This window comes from Spea bombifrons, chromosome 1, assembly GCF_027358695.1.
Source record: "Spea bombifrons isolate aSpeBom1 chromosome 1, aSpeBom1.2.pri, whole genome shotgun sequence".
Classification (NCBI taxonomy): Eukaryota; Metazoa; Chordata; class Amphibia; order Anura; family Pelobatidae; genus Spea; species Spea bombifrons.
In genome coordinates this window covers 72,429,552-72,447,879 of record NC_071087.1, presented here as the reverse complement: position 1 = coordinate 72,447,879, position 18,328 = coordinate 72,429,552, and the positions used below count along the sequence as shown (strand labels likewise).

The 18,328-nt window shown below is 41.4% G+C and overlaps 1 protein-coding gene across 1 annotated transcript in view; it reads right to left on the bottom strand.

Annotated features, from left to right (window-relative positions):
* ADGRL3 (adhesion G protein-coupled receptor L3) overlaps positions 1–18,328 on the bottom strand; it is a 792,897-nt gene that overhangs the window by 220,152 nt on the left and 554,417 nt on the right. Inside the window, exons 18-19 of the mRNA XM_053463509.1 lie at positions 14,507–14,573; positions 6,894–6,985 (exon numbers count right to left, since the gene is read on the bottom strand). Of these exons, the coding sequence (XP_053319484.1) occupies positions 6,894–6,985; positions 14,507–14,573 (159 nt within the window). The remainder of the gene's footprint in view (positions 1–6,893; positions 6,986–14,506; positions 14,574–18,328) is intronic.

Genomic DNA, 18,328 nt, shown 5'->3' with positions numbered 1-18,328 from the left:
CAGGCTCTATCAGTCCTCCCAAGTCTTTTTCCCAGACTTTTAGTTGGTAATGTTTTCCTTGGACTTCTGTATTACGCACTAAGTCTGCTGTTTTAGCTATTATCTTTGGTACTTTCTTATGATTAAAATTTTTCCCAAACCTATTCCAGATTTTGATATCACCCCTAAGTAAGGACTGCAAGAAGTTTTCAACTGGAAGGTAATTAAAGATCTCTGAGGTCGGGAGATTGTACTCTAAGGCTAAAATTGGAAAAGCCATTACCTTTCCATCTTTCAGTATCTGATAGATTTTAGATTTGCCATGTCTTTTCCACTTGGTCAAAGAAATGTTGATCATGTTATGCTCTAATGTGCTTAGGCTTGACCAAACAGTAAGGCCGTTCTGAATTCCTAACTTTCTCTTAATGCGCTCCCAAGCCTGGAGGATCTGTTGCATTATTGTATTATTAGCTAACAGATCTGTCAAAGTTCTTATTCCACAAGTGTTCCAAATGACGTTTTCCTGGTCCTTAACCATCAAAGCTTCAGCCTCTATAGCATACCAACTCTCTGCTTGGGCAGACTCTACTTGGGATCTGTACACATGTGCAATTAAATTAGAAGTATATTGGTAACTTATATTTGGGTTTAGTCCCCCCTCTGATTTTCTTTGGGATAGAGTTAAATGGCTGATTCTTGGTTTCTTGCCTCTCCAAATACAGAGAAGCTTGATTGGACTAAAGAGAGCCAGGTGTCAGGAACTCTAAGTAGAAGCATTTGGAATAATTAACTCTATCGAGGATATTATAAAAGTTAATCACGTGAATCCTACCCCACGATGAGATTTCCAGATGCTTCCACTCCTTTAGATACTGATTGGTACTTCATAAAAGAGTCATAAAATTATATTCCATAAGGGCTTCAACTCCTTTAGTAATAGTGCTACCCAGATAATCAAAATCTTTTTTAGCCCAGGAAAAATCATATTTGCTTTTTATCCAGACCGATGATGAGTCCGGGCTAACATCATGGAATCCTGACGCTGGCACTCGCAAGAGAAGACAGGGAATTTCTCATGCGTATGGATAAAGAGTCATCTCAGGATTTTTAAAGAAATTATATAAATCTAGCATTTCGCCTGTATAATATAAGGCTTTTTTGTTTTTGCTGAGAACAAGATATATACTTTTTTGCTCGCATTCACACAAAGAGAGAACCACACTTAACCAACTGTTCTACAACTCAAGTATTCAGACTATAAAAAGCCCCTGTTTTATCTTTAGGGGGCGCGCTCAGTTTACATGAAAGTGTACGCACGCTGTATGTCACTTCATTGTAATCTTCTTTTGAATAAATAATTCTCTCTCAATTTGGACCAGCTGTTTCCTGTTGATTTTTTCCACAACAGGATGATGCCAACCGGAGATGGAAAAACACGTTTTTCACTTGAAGCAGAACATATTTGTCAGAGATCATGCTGAACCTGCACCACCATTAAAAGAAGAAGCAGAATGCTGGTACTGTCTTTCCTTTGGCATGTATCATCCTCCCAAGCCAAACCAAATTAGAGTGGTCTTTGATTCAAGCACTCAACATCAAGGTGTTTCAAAAACTAGCTCCTTATTGGGCCTAACCTATTTTATAATTTTTTATAATAAATTAAAGGATTTGGTAAAAAATCCAAAGAAAGCCCTGCTTGTCCCCAAAAAAATATAATGTGTGTGTGTGCACTAAATGACAAAGAAGAAAATGAAAGCCAAACAACAAAGTTAAAACAGCCTTTGTCTGAAAATGTACTACTTTTCATTATGGGGTTAAAATATTTCATGTTTATGGGAATAGAATGGTCCACTAGTCCCCCTAGAGAAGGTGATGTGATTATTTATCTCAACCAACATGAAGTGTACTGGATTTTTAATTTGGCCACTAGAAAATTCTCAGTATAATGTATCCTGTTTTCTTGATTTGTTTTCCTAGTGGAGGTGAGGAGTTTGCTTGTTTATTTATTCATTCATTTGGATTATGTTAGATATGTTATTGTTTGCATTATTATCAGTAGAAGATATAAACACCTGATTATGTTCTCTCTTTTTAATCTTGATTAACTTTCGACAAAGCACTTTCTGGTGCACAACGCGTTAAGTAGGTTTTCCTTGCTGTGATATTGATGGGTTCCATCGGTTGATATGAATATTATTTTGTGTTTGATAAACATTGTTTTAATATGGGACTACAGACCTGAATAAAAGATCAACTATAAGTTTTAATGATACATCATCTGTTTGTCTCTTCTTTGAAGGAGTGCCAGTGCTTGGTTACAATTTTATTTTGATGGTGGGGTGGGGTGCTCCACATTTTATGTTTGAACAACCTAGGAGAGATTGTTGTCCATCATCCAGTAGCACACCTACAGGGGGCCAGGGGGGGGTAGCGTCTGCCCCGGGTGCAACTCATCAGGGGGGTGCACTTTATGAGGAAACTCTTTTCCCACACAGGGGGAGCAGGAACCAGGGCAGGAAAAGAGTTTCCTCATACAGTGCACGGGTGCCACAGCAGTAAGCTGCAGGCCCTTGTTAGGTGGGCGTCGGGCCGCGGTGGCACAGGGGCAAAGGCCTACCACGTCAATGCCTGGCTTTGTCTATAGTAATAGGGGTTATGCTGCACTACCATGAATGTCTGGCTCAGTGTACCATATGTGATAAGTAAATGTAGTTTATTTTTTCTATTTTTTTTTCAGTGTACATACAGTTATTCTTGCCAACATTCATTTTTTTGTGGAGGGGGGTGTGACAAGGCCAGGTTAACTGGCTAATATTTTCAGATGAAGTTTAGCTGGGTCATGGAACGCTTTTGTGTCCAGTCCCGTATACAGTGACCCGGTAATATTTTATAAGACATTTTATTGTGTAACCGGCCCAGAGACTGAATGCGGCTGCAGCTTCAGCCTTCAAAGGAACAATCGGTTAACCTGGCTGGGGCTCTTAATCAGCCAGCACAGCCCTGTTTGCCCAGACGGCACCCACACTATTCTGTGTGTTTGTAAATAAAAGAGTTCTTGTTTTACTACGAATGGTGGTCTGACTGATCCTTGGATAGCAGGAGCTATCCGTATGAGGGACTGACTGGTGATTCCTCAGCCCTCAAACAGGGGTACCCAGCCTTGGGTACGATGACCTGTAACAGGGGGTGCCATATACAGGATCAGTCCCGGGTGCCAGATAGTCTAGGTACGCCTCTGCATGATCTGCTATCAATCTGGCAAATTAAAAACATGCCTTTATAAACTCCAGTCTATTCACAATCATTCTAGTTGTGTCCATCTGACTGTAGACTTGCAACTCATCAAGTCACTAAAGTGAATTCGGCTTACGACTTGACTACAACTTGGCTTAGTAACTCATCTGTTCAAAGAAACTGAGCTTAGTAGTTAAGTCTAAAAAGGGACCTCACTTCAATCAAAGTTTTACTTTCTGGAACGCAAAATTGTCTGAAGCTTCATCAAACCCAGTAGGACTCAGTAAAGATTTGACGATATGCCTATCCTGCTGTACAGCAGGAATATTTGCCCCCAAACAGCTTGTGAGTGCTACCTTTGCCTCCAAGCAGCTTATCAGAGCCATCCTAACCACCATTCTGCCCTTGCCATAATTGCCCCCGAACAGCTTGTCTGTGTCATCATTGCCCCCAAACAAGTTGTCTGTGCCTTATTAGCACCTTGCAACATACACTCTGGCACACATACATAAACACAGTAGCGTACCTAAAGGGGGGCAGGGGGTGGCCCGGTGGCAATGAGCTTTCGCAGCTTACTTTATGAGGAAACTCTTTTCCCGCACAGGGGGAGCAGGAACCTGGGCAGGAAAAGAGTTTCATCATACAGTGGGCCTCACAGCAGTTAGGCAGGGCGTCGGGCCAAGAGAAACACTTCTTATAGCTTCAAAAGGGGGGTAACCATTTTCATATTAATGTCTATGTATTTGGAATGCCGTGTCATTGAAGTTCCTGTTGGTGTAATGGTCAGGAGTCCCAATACTTGTCCATATAGTGTATTTGTTGCATTATGATTAATATGACACAAACTTTATATGCAGGTATGTGCTGCTGTCAGATTTTAATTCAACCACATCAGTAGAATACTATACCTAGTGTTTTAGCGATGAAGAAAGGGAAAAAAGCCCTCTCAGCAGGGATATGATAAACTTTTAAAATGTTCAAGGTCAATAGATAGAGTCTAATAAATCATTCCTTCAAGGCAACATGTGGACTTCCTTTAAGATTAGAAGAATAAAGCTTTCGTCTTAAACATATTGTAGAAAAGGTTTCTCTGTTGTTAAGTCAAATAAATTGTGGCCTAGACCACCATCTGAGTAATGATGCCCACGGGGGGGCCAGCATGGGCTATAGTGGGCCTTGACTGTTGTGCGGAGGAGGGGTAGGCTTTTTGGCGGGAATTTTGGGGGTGGAGTTGGGGGTAGATTATATAAGTGGTTGCTTTCCCGGGCTCAGGAACCATTTTTTGTGGTTAACTTACCTGGTTGCGTGTCCCACCCTCCCTCCCCTTTTTTCTTTTGTTTGTAGGTTTGTGTCGTTTGTCACAGTCTGTGGGGCGGCAGCTTGCCAGGTATCCAGGGGGTTAATGTGGTGGTAAGTGAATGGTTGGTAACATCTGGTGGGAGGTTCTTGGCTGTCAGTGCTGGAACCTCAGGTCAGGGTGGGGGCATCTCGGTATGTCCCTTCCTTAAGTGGCATTTGGTTATGGTACCTGGATTGCTTGGCAAGCTTGGGTGTTTATTGTATATATTTACATGTTGGTGTTTGAGTCATTGTCCTTGTTAACGCACCTATGTTTATTGTTTCAGGTTTTGGCGTGACAATGACTCTAATAAATAAAATTGGCTGTGGCCTTTTCTCATCCATATTTTTGGTGTGGTGTCTTTATTGGGGGGTTTGAATGGGGAGTTAAGCCTAGCCCGGAGAATCGAAGCTACAACAGTCAATGCTCTGAAAAATACCCCTTGTCTTATATTCAAGGTCACCTTATAATCAGACCTAAAATAGAGGTCTGACTACAAGACTAAGATCCAGATCCCCCGCAGCCTCTTTGGCAGCTGGTGGACGTCTTCACGATGCGCTCAGACAACCTTCGCTGGTGCCGGCAACTGCCGGTGCTTCTATGACGGAGCGCCGGCATCACATGACTTTCCGGTGCTCCACATTAGAAGCCCCAGCGGAAGTACCGGCCAACAGCAGCGGAGGTTCGCAATGGCATATGGCTCATCCAGAGAATAAACCATCTGAATAATCTAATGTAGTAAGAGCTTTATTTTTGGTTTTTGTTATGCTTCAACCTACACTTAATGCTAACAATCCCTCATTAGTAACTAAATGTAACAATTCCACAATTCCCCACTAAATCATTTAACCACCCACTTAATCAGCCACTCTTTAATCAGCCATCAACCAAGTAGTCTTACTATATACCGTATTGGCTCGGATATAGGCCGCCCCCGGATATAGGCCGCACCCTAAAAGTTTGGTGCTTTTTTAAAGAAAAAGTTTTTTTTCTTTAAAAAGCACCAAAAAAAAACATGCTGCCACTCTGTCCCCCCCCGAGATATGCTGCCACTGTCCTCCCTCCCCGAGATATGCTGCCACTGTCCTCCCTCCCCGAGATATGCTACCACTGTCCTCCCCCCCCGATATGCTACCACTGTCCTCCTCCCCCCCCGATATGCTACCACTGTCCCCCCCCGATATGCTACCACTGTCCTCCCCCCCCGATATGCTACCACTGTCCTCCTCTCCCCCCCGATATGCTACCACTGTCCCCCCCCGATATGCTACCACTGTCCCCCCCGATATGCTACCACTGTCCTCCTCCCCCCCCCCGAGATATGCTGCCACTGTCCTCCTCTGCCCCCCCTTCTCGACTTACCGGAGCAGACTCCCGGGTGTCTTGCGGGGCCGGCGAGGGACATCTACGCAATACGCGTATGCAACTTCCGGTACCGGTACCGGAAGTTGCATACGCGTATTGCGTAGATGTCTCCCGCCGGCCCCGCAAGACACCCGGGAGTCTGCTCCGGTAAGTCGGGGGTGGGCAGAGGTAAAACGCTTAGACAACCTCCCGTGCCGGCACCCCCCCCGTGGGAAGTGCTGGCAGGGGAGGCTGTCTGAGCGTATCGGGGAGTAGGATACGGGTCCCCTGCACCGCTGCGGGGGATCTGTATCCTAACCCCGCTGCCTGCCCGGCGCCCGGGACTGCATGTCCCGGGCGTCGGGCGCTAGACCCCGAATATAGGCCGCACCCCCACTTTTAAAACTTAAAGTGGGGTAAAAAAGTGCGGCCTATATTCGGGCCAATACGGTATAATTAATAAGGTCACTCACTTCCCCAAAAAGCCCACAGCATTTAAATTACTAAACTAATTTAAGTAATTTTATGCACAAATTAAGACTAACTATAACCACTCAGGCACAAAATAGTCTTACTATATAAAATTAAATTAGTTTAATAAAATTTGCCACTTACTAACAATGAGAACTTAACTACTAATGCCCTACCCACCAAATATTCATATTAGGTAAAAAAAAACAAGGGTATAAATACTACTGATATAATCATAGTGGTCAAAATCAGAAGCAAGATATCTTTAAAATTGTTAAAAATTAACATTTCTCTATAATGTTACTGTCATCAATTCCATTTCTGTCTCAACATGGTGATCAGTTCAGTCATCTTAACTCCTTCATAACCAGGTTCAAAAGTACCAACTAACAAGTTGATCAGTTAATAACCTTATCTCACACTACTGAGAGTTAGGTAGGTGCAAGTGTATATGGTGGGAAATGTATAATAAATTGCAATGTTGTAGATAAATGATCTGCAAATTAAGACAAATTATGTCACTTACTTGATATTGTCAAGGCAGCCAGCTTCAGGTTTCAGTATGGCAGTATGATGAAACATTTTAAAGAGTGCAATCCCAAGAAAGATTACATTAAGCTGCAATAAAAAAGTAGCATTACATTCACTAAATGAACTACACAGTACAGCTATATATATATATATATATATATATATATATATATATATATATATATATATATATGGTAAACCATTAAATTAGATAACAAGGAACTTTACTTTAAATTTTGATACTAAAGTAAGGCTTCTGGGGCTGGTCTTATTTGCTTTGGGTGCCTGAATCATGGGAGTACTGGGCAATGATGTAGTGTTCCTCAGAAGGTCTAGTGGCTGCTTGATGTCCCTAACATCAACTTCATGTTCCCCTTTTGCCTTACCTGGCGTCACTCATTTCTAAGAGTCATTACTTAACAGTTAGAGTCGCACATCTAATAAAAACCAAAACCAAAATAAACTATGTCATGAAAAGGAATTCCTTAGGTAATGAGGCCTTATGGGACAGAGGTTAACATATTAAATTAATAAGCCTCACCATGAACATTACAAAATAAAAAATAAATCCCACAACGATCTATCGCTCAATAAGCACATGCATATGTACAAAATCATATGCCAATGTACATGGGTCTTCATTAGGGCAAACAATGAAAAAAAACTGATTTGAAAACACTACACAATATGCAGAATAGGATACATACTGGAAATAAATCATCTGAGAACAGTAACCACATCAAAGGTGATAACAATTTAGAAAAGGGGTATACGATACAGTAGGTAAGCATTCTTTAATATTTAATTTACGTTTTATCTTATTCCATAATTAAATTGTCTTAAAATTAAATTATCATTATATTTAGTTCTGTAGGAGCCCCAAATTAATCAAGATAGATCATTTGTATGGCAAGCTCTACTCTCTAATTTATACCTTGGTTCTTTCTTAGCAGTTTGTAGTTGCATAGCTGCTATTTGTGAAATAATTCCAGCCTCATAGTAGTTTTAAATAATGGGAAAGCTTAATCCTCCTCTTTCCATTTTATTGGTCAGCGTTGTAAGATTTATTCTAGGCTTCCTGCTCCGCCAGACAAAATTTGCGAACGATTTTTGGATCATTTCTAACCAATATGGTGATATTTTGAGAGGAAGCATTCGAAACAAGTAAAGCCATTTAGGAAGGATATAAGATTTTAAAATATAATTTTTTCCCCACCATGAGGTTTCTAGGGATCGCCAGTCTTTTAGTTCTTTATTGGTTTGTATCATTAGTGTCTTAAAATTTATTTCCATGATTTGCTCTATATTATTGGGTATCTTTATCCCCAGATAATCACAGATGTTAGGGTTAATAAAATTATATCTATGTTGTTTTAATTCTTTGGAGGTCTTATCTATGTTATAATATTGCACCGAAGATTTAGTAATATTTAATTTAGTTTGAAATTTTACTATAATTATCAATTTCTTTCATTAAATGAGTTATAGAAATCATAGGATTAGTCAAACTAATCAGATCATCATCAGCGTATAATGACATTTTGTAATCGTCTAAAGATGTTTCGTATCCTTTAATAAGGGGGTTTTGTCTAATTTTTAATGCTAATATCTCTATTGTTATATTGTATTAGATTGGAGATAAGGGGAAACCCTGTCTGGTTCCCTTACCCATTAAGGACCAGTCTGAGCTAAATTGGGGCCCATTATTCTGGCTGACGGAGAGCTATATAAAGATCTTATTCCTGTAGTTAGCCAATTATCAAAACCGAAGGCAGATAGAACTTTATGCATGAAAACCCAACTGACCCTGTCGAAGGCCAACGAAAGGGTCAGAAGGGAGGTTTTGTCGTTCTTTAAATGAATCAATGATATTTATCAGCTTTCTTAAATGACTATTGGCCACCCTATCCGGGACAAAACCTGTTTGATCGTGATGTATAATGTCTGGTAGTAAATTCTTCAGTCTTTCTGTTATTACTGAAGCGAACAATTTAACATCCACAATGATAAGTGAGATAGGCAGGGCCGGACTGGGAATAAAAAGCAGCTCTGGAAACATTTGGAGACCAGTCCCATACAGCTTATCTCGCGGTCGCACTCTTATACCCACACGCACCCCTTATACATACCCGAGTCACACTATTTGCCATACAAATAACTATAAAACATTCTTTTTATCACATTATTTGTATTAAAATGCCAGACAGCAAAAGTGTTAAAAGGCCCTAATAAATTAAATAGATTAGATATAATGGAATCAAAATATTTGCTACTACAAACATTTTTAGGTGAAAACGTTCCATTTTATTCAGTGGAAAAAAACAGTGATCACATTATTCTTCACGATATTCTTGTAAGAAACTTTTGGCTATTAATACCACCACAACTGTTCTAGCACTGCATCATCCAAAGAATACCTCAGCCCAGATACCGTATATTCCGGCGTATAAGACGACTGGGCGTATAAGACGACCCCCAACTTTTACAGTCCAAATATAGAGTTTGGACTATACTCGGCGTATAAGACTACCCCTCTACCCAGCGTACAACAACCAGCCAATCACGGCAAGCGATGTACCTTACCGGTGATTTGCTGGTTGATTTGCTGACATATACATACATGCACTGCCCTTACACACACACACACATATATAATATATATATCTATATATATATCTACACATATGCCTGTCCATACATACACATTTATACACTGCCCTCACCACACACCCCTGCCTTTACACACACATGTATATGTATATGTATATGTATATATATATACACACACACACACACACACACGTATGTGTATATATATATATATATATATATATATATATATGTATATATGTATATATATATATATATATACACACACCAGTAAATATATATATATATATATATATATATATACACACACCAGTATATATATATACCCAGTGTGTGTGTGTGTGTGTGTGTGTGTGTGTGTGTGTGTGTATATATATATATATATATATATATATATATTTCTATATTTCTCCCCCCTTTCTCCCCATCTCTTACCTTATCTTCTGTCTTCTTTCTTCCATGCAGTTGTGGGAGCCCGATGTCTGGCACTTCAGACCTCGGCTTCCCTGCTCTCTAATCACTACGCGCCGGCTATTGATACCGGGCGCCGGGACATGACGTCATCCCTGCGCTCGGCATCAATAGCCGGCGCCTAGTGATTAGAGAGCAGGGAAGCCGAGGTCTCAAGTGCCAGACCTCGGGCTTCCCTGCTCCCTCATCACTACGCGCCGGCAATTGATGCCGGGCGCCGGGACATGACGGCACCCCTGCGCTCGGCATCAATAGCCGGCGCGTAGTGATTAGAGAGATTGGTGGCTTCGTGGGAACCTCCGGCTTGGTAAGTACCCGGCGTATAAGACGACCCCCCACTTTTAAGAAGATTTTTTGGGGTTAAAAAGTCGTCTTATACGCCGGAATATACGGTACATTATAATTTTTTTTTTTTTTAAATGCACACAGTTCATGGTGCAAAGTGGTCTGCCAGTGTGTTTATGTTAAATGTCCTCTCTTAAGGGAAAGGACTGTGAAACCAACAGGAATAACAAAATTAGTCCTTACAACTAAATTGGGTTTCACTCTGAAGATCCCAACCACGATTCAAGTGTCTGTGATTAATCCTTTGTGATAAAATATGCAGATTAAAATAAGAGTAAATAACACAATAACACAAATCCAGGAGGGCGTTTTATCTCTGGATAAGTAAACATTAAATAAATCAATGTATTACTACAGTAAGTACAGTGCACACCGACACTCAGACACACACACACACACACCAGGACAGCCTCTGCCACAATGAAGCATAAAACATGTATGTTCTACACTGCTTTGTCATTAACTCCCCCTGTCATTAATCCCCTTGTGTATTGATGCCCCAGCCAGGTCCCCCTTTAGTATTGATTACTGTCTTCCCCTCACAACACAACATTGTGCATTGCCCCCTTTGTGCATTTATTCCCCCACACCATTGTGTATTGCCCCTCCAGCATTAATTTATGTGATGCCCCAGCTAACCCCCCACTTGATGCCCCTAACACTTTTGTATTGGTTAATGTGAAGCACACTTGTCTGTTGTTGATGCCCCCCACTGGCATGTGTATTACCCCCAGCCACCCCCTCCTTTTGTATTACTGTATTTGCCCAATTATAAGACGACCCCTAAAATCTGATTATTAATTTAGGAAAAAATGAAAAAGCCTGAATATAAGACGACCCTATAGAAAAAAAGTTTTACCAGTAAATGTTAATTCATGTAAGCTTTGTAAACTATTTTTTTTAATAAAAGCTATGATTCAGAAAAATATTTTGTTTTTATTTCCTTTTATTTTCCAACCTGCCCCCCCAGTTATGCACATCTGCCCCCAGGCTTGCCACTCTGCCCCAAAAATGCCTTATATCCCCTATATGCCACTGTGCCCCATGACATGCCTTTTAACCCTCTATATGCCACGGTGGTCCATGGTATGCCTTTAAGCCCCTATGTGCCACTCTGCCTCCAGAAATGCCTTATACCCCTATATGCCACTCTGGCATTTAGGGGGTTAAAAGGCATATTAGTGGCCAGAGTGGCATATAGGGAGGTATTAATGCATTTCAGGAGGCAGAGTGGCGTATAGAGGGTTAAAAGGCATTTCTGAAGGCAGAGTGGTATTAAAGGGGTTAAAAGGCATTTCATAGAGCACTCTGCCTACAGAAATGCCTTATGCCTCCCTATATGCCACTCTGCCCCATAATATGCCTTTTAACCCCCTAAATGCCAGAGTGGCATATAGGGGTATAAGGCCTTTCTGGAGGCAGAGTGGCACATACGGGGGTCAAAAGGCATATCATGGGGCACAGTGGCATATAGAGGGTTAACACTATATTTTGGTAAAACCGGTACTTACGTTTTTGTGTTTTTGTTTTTTTTGTCCTGCTCTCCTCTCCTCCTTTCTCTGTCACGAGGAACACTTCTGAGAGGCTGAGCTCGCCCCCTTGAGTGTCACCGCACCGTGCGACCCAATGGCCGTGCCACAGGTCTTCGTCCCACCCCACAACACTTTCAACACAGCCGCCGTGTGGCTGCAGTGTAAGACAGCCGCTGAGCGACTGCGAGCAAAATGTAATCTTGCAACGTAGGAGCAAGATTCAAAGCGGCCATTGCGCGGCCGTCAGTCCGCCTCCACCGGCCACTAATGAAATTAAAGCGGCTGGTGTGCACGCAACGCGCCGCCCAATGGCCCAAGAGCAGCGGCAAGGCCATTGGGTGGTGCGTTGCGTGCACACCAGCCGCTTTAATTTCATTAGTGGCCAGTGGAGGCGGACTGACAGTCGCGCAATGGCCTATTTGAATCTTGCTCTTAGGTTGCAGCCGCACGTGTTGTGTATTTACAACACTTACGGCCGCTTTGAATGTTGGCCGACCAGGCGGACCGGCCCGCGGACTGGCAGGCCCACCGGGAAATTTCCCAGTATCCCAGTGGGCCAGTCCGGCCCTGCTGTTAGACTTAGCTTCTTATCTCTGTCACTCTCTTCACTGGCTTCCTTTATACATCAGGATTCATTTAAAATTCTGACCTCATCCACAATAATCTTCAAAATAGTTCCCCTACCCATATATTCTTGTTTGTTTTTAAGCACATATACACTCAATCCATCTGCTCTAATCACTACCTCTCAGCTGTGTTCCCGAAGGTTGCCTCTATTGTTTAGAATACCCTTTCAGACTCCCTCATAGTCTTTAGTCTTTTTATTCAAGAAAACCTACCACCAACCATTGCTTCACCTTTACCAGTGTCACTCCTGTCTGATGTCTCCAACTTCATCTACTTGGAGACATCACCCACGTCTATACTTATGTCTAGTGATATAATTTATTTAAAAATATTTCTTCTCTAAAATACAGTTGTGTTGGTGTTACATCTCAAACATGTGCAGTAGTTTGGGGTAGCCGTATTAGTCCAGTGTATACAAATGCAAAAAGCACCACAATATGCTAATCTATTCATGGCTGACCTGGAACAACGATTCTTGGAAACACAACTTCACAAACCCTACAAACATTATCGCTACATTGATGATATTTTCATTGTCTGGACGGACGGAAAAGAAAACCTCAGAAAGTTTCATAACGCATTCAATACATTTCACCCATCTATCAAACTCAAAATGGACTTCTCCACAGAAAGTGTAAACTTCTTGGATACAACTGTCACAATAAACAAGGACACACTACATTACATCCCTATACAGAAAACCCACAGACCGATCCAACTACCTGCACAAATCCAGCTTCCATCCATCCCACACAAAACAAGGCATCATCCATAGCCAAGCCACCAGGTACCACCGCATCTGCTCCAACACTGATGACAGAGACATGCATCTAAAAACACTGTCTCAGACATTCAAACAAAAGGGATACAAACCCAGGATCATCAATAAGAAAATTAACTCTGCGCTACAAACACCACGCCAACACCTGTTGCAATACAGAGACAAACAAACATCCTCACGCATACCTTTGGTAGCCACATACAATCCTGCCCTAGAAGAAATCCGAAAAATCATCAAGGATCTGCAGCCAATGCTAGCAGAGGATGTGGTTTTAAAAGAAATTTTCCCTGAACCCCCCATCTTGGCCTTCAGACAACCAGCTAATCTCAAACAAAAGCTGGTGAGTAGCAAACTACATACTGAAACAACACACACAGATAATGGAAGCAAACCATGCAACAAAGCCAGATGCAAACTTTGCCAACACATCTGTACCAGCAACACAGCCACCCACAACAACAAGACATACAATATTAAAGGATCATACTCATGCACTTCACAGAATGTTGTATACATGATTCAATGCACCAAATGTACTATAGGGTGTTACATCGGTGAAACCTGCCAGCAACTTAATAAAAGGATGAATCTGCACAGATACTCCATCAACCATCATGATGAAGAAAACTTTTGCACCCCAGTTGGGCACCACTTTACCCAAACCTGTCACTCCATACATGACCTTAAAATCAAAACACTGAGAGGTCATTTCAAAAACACCCAAGAAAGAAAGACATTTGAAGCCAAAATGATACATTTTTATGATTGTAAAAACAGAGGACTTAATGTGGATTTGAGCTTCTTAGCACACTATCAAAACTTCCTATAACCTGTGCTTTTTTTTTTTTTTGTTTTGTTTTGTTTTCCTCTTTCTCTCCTACATGCTCACCCCTGCTCCCCCCTTGCCTTATCTGTGCAGTATACGCCACTATTAACTATTTACGACCCTCTTAGTTTTTTGTCTGCAAATTCTCTACCTTGTTGTTTTAACCCCTGTTTTAACCCTGTATCAGAACATGTACTGGTCAGTTTTAAACTGTGTTTTTCACTTGCTTGGTCAGAAATGCTTTTGACTTGATAAAGGGAGGACTCCCGAAAGCTCGTCTATTATTTTAAATACTGTTAGTCCAATAAAAAAGGTATTACAAGATTCTGCAACATTCTGTTTTTTGCAAACATGTGCAGCAAATATAAATAATAACAATAGAGTAATAGTTAGCCTAAATTTAGAACTCATGTTACCATGATTATTAGGGTCGCTGGTCCTATGAAGCTCCAAATAAAATAGGTGTCAAGGCGCAGCCAGCATCTGTAAAACATGAAAAGAAATATTACAACACCTGTATACCAACAAAATATAGTATAGTTTTTGAAACATTGAAAAAATCTCTAAATATCTAAAAAAATGAAAAGATACAAAGAAACAAAATAAATCACATTCAGTTTTAATATTATATTTGCAGAATGTTACCTTTCAAGATGTCAAAGTATAAAACCCTAGTGTGTGCATTATACAGAAGTGCGTATGTATTTACCAAAATCTTTGACAACTATATTTTTACAAAAAAGCTCTACTTGAAATTTTGCAGAGGCAGGAACGAGATGGGATCATGTAATGTAGAGAAGCAGCTTGCATGTGGGAGGGTGTAAGATATTATTTTATATATCTCTCTCCCCCCCTTTACGCATGTTATTGAATCTACCTTTCTTCACCTTGTTTGTGTGTCTCTTTCCTCTAGATAGGACCGAAAATTGGACAATTTAGATTAATTGATCCCTCAGAGTATGGAAGTCAATACAGCAGCAGTAGTTACGACCACTGGGAGTCGGTAGACACTGGCACATACCCAGCCCCATGTTACAGGACACTGAATTTCCTCCCAAATTATTTTTTAATAGGTTAAGAATTGATCCCTCAAAGTAAGGAAGCAGATTGAGCCATAGAAGGTAAGTAAGCAAGGACTTTGAGGAGCAGGACATGGTACCGGGCAGACACTGGTAGGCAGACATCTAGCTATTGATGCAATACTGAATTTCCCAAATATTAAAAAAAAAAAAGTAAAATAATTGACCAATGTAAGCGTAAGGAAGGAGATTAAGGAAGATGAGCAGCAACAGCACCAGTAGTAGGGCACTGAGCAGGCACTTCTCCCAAAGTAAGGAAGAAGAAAGAGGCAGAAGCAGCAGCAGTATGGCATTGGGGCTTGGCAGGCAGACAATCACTGACAGATTATAGGGAAATGCAGCCTCTTGGTGCAGGTCTAAATTTCCCCGAATATTATATAATTTAAAAAAATTCCCGGGAGCAAGGGCACTGTGCCTTGACCAGTGGCGACTCTAGAAACAATAAATAGGGGGGGGGGCACACAAGATACCACAGTCAAACTGGGGGGGCATTAATAATTTCCACCATTAAATCATACCACTGAAAAAACATATATAATGTGCTATGGAATGATACTTTTGTTATTGGACAATACAATACTTGATCATTCAACATGGGAAGCCTGAAGCCACAATTTAGTACGACTAATCCTTGAAATAAATATTATAGAGTAAACAACACAATACCTTAAATTTTCCACTACATGATTTCAGGGCCTAATAGTAGACCCTGCTGACAATATATATAAATATTAGATCCTGCTGATATATATATATATATATATATATATATATATATATATATATATATATATATATTAGCCCCTGCTGCCCATATATATTAATATTAGCCCCAGTTGCCGATATATATATTAATATTAGTCCCTGCTGCCGATATATATATATATATATATATATATATATATATAAATATTAGACCCTGCTGCCGATAGCAGGTATAGATCAACACATTAACACACAAAGCCAGCTTTGCATGTATAGATCAATTGAAATTCACTTGTGATCTCAGCACTGAAGGTATATATCAAATAAACAGAATCAGACATACAAATCTTGTATTTAGAGGTATACAATAATAATATATGAAACATAGCATTGCAGGTATAGATCAAATAAATACATGGAAACAGCACTACAGGTATTAATCAACTGAACAAGACATACAAACCCTGTATTTGCAAGAATACATAAATAATGTATGGAAACATAGCATAGCAGATATGGATCTACAGAATAACACACAAACCCAGCTTTGCAGGTACAGATCAATTGGAATTCACATAAAAACTCGGCATTAAAGGTGTATTTAAAACCCCCTAAATTACAGGCATAGATCAAAGGTTGCACACCCCAAAGTCAGCCCTGGTGTCCACACTGCCCACATAGAACCTGGCCAGCACCCAGATAACACACACATAAGATTTGCCATCTTTGTCCCCAAATAGCCCAGCGCAAGTCAACTTGCCTAGCCTGTACCATCTTTGTCCCATATACACCCTGCCTGTGCCATCTTGGTCCCCAAGGCTCAAACATAGGCTAGTGCTATCTTTGCCCTCATTGCTCTCCCTCATTCAGACAATTCATCCCCACATTAACTCATGCTCTCCCTCATTCAGACAATTCATCCACACATTAACTCATGCTCTCCCTCATTCAGACAATTCATCCACACATTAACTCATGCTCTCCCTCATTCAGACAATTCATCCACAAATTAACTCATGCTCTCCCTCATTCAGACAATTCATCCACATATTAACTCATGCTCTCCCTCATTCAGACAATGCATCTCACTCATTCACACTTTACTTCAATTCAATATTCTTACTACCCTCTTTCTCACTATGTACCCCCACTCCCTCCCTTACCACTTTCTACCCCCACTCTCTCCCTTATCACTTTCTACCCCCACTCCCTTCACCTGCAGCCGGAGAACGAGGCTTCCATCTTCCTGGTCTGCCACATTAACTCATGCTCTCCCTCATTCAGACAATTCATCCACACATTAACTCATGCTCTCCCTCATTCAGACAATTCATCCACACATTAACTCATGCTCTCCCTCATTCAGACAATTCATCCACAAATTAACTCATGCTCTCCCTCATTCAGACAATTCATCCACATATTAACTCATGCTCTCCCTCATTCAGACAATGCATCTCACTCATTCACACTTTACTTCAATTCAATATTCTTACTACCCTCTTTCTCACTATGTACCCCCACTCCCTCCCTTACCACTTTCTACCCCCACTCTCTCCCTTATCACTTTCTACCCCCACTCCCTTCACCTGCAGCCGGAGAACGAGGCTTCCATCTTCCTGGTCTGCCGCATGCCCGCGCGCTGCTTCACTGCTGGGCGCCGGATATTACGTCATATACCGGCGCTCAGCATGAAACACCAGCACCGTGACGGAGGTAGAGGCCTCGTGGAGGAGAGTGAGGGGGGCCGAGCGGTTGCTGACAGGTTGCCCCTCTCTCTCTTCCACGTCGAAAAAAAAAAAAAAGCGTTTGAGGCTGCCCGGGACTTAACGTCCCATTGCGGGACTTTCCTGGGCAATCCGTTAGGTGGTTCCAAATTGGCGGGGGGGGACACAAAAGGGGGAGCAATTGCCCCCTCTTGCCTCCCTGTAGCAACGCCACTGGCCTTGACAAATAGGCACAAGCATGCAGGACCGAATTGCCCCACTATTAATGAAAATCAAATATTTTATCCCACAGAGTAAGAAAGGAGACAGAGCAGTAGCACTAGAACTGCATGTATTTTGAATATTGAGAGGTGGGTAACCTAATTTGGGATGACTTTTAAGAAAGGCCTCTGCTGCAGAGGGGACACTCTGGACACTGGCGGTGGGCATGAAAGCAACTGGTGGGCCACTAAGGAGAGGCCTGGCCAGACAACAGCTTTCTAGTCCCAATAACGTAGAGGGTAAGTACAAGGTGGTGGTGGCAGTTCCTAGAGATAGGCCTTCAACATTTCAGAGGCACTACTTTGACTTTGGGAAGCTTCGGTGGTACTAGTATCCACCAAATACTCAGTTGTTGTTTGGAGTCTCTAAAAGCAACCTGTTGACCTTTTCCTGCCTGTTCCTGACCCTGTGTAGGGAACCCTAAGAGGAGTTCCTAAAAAATATAGGTGGAGACTGAAGGCAGGAA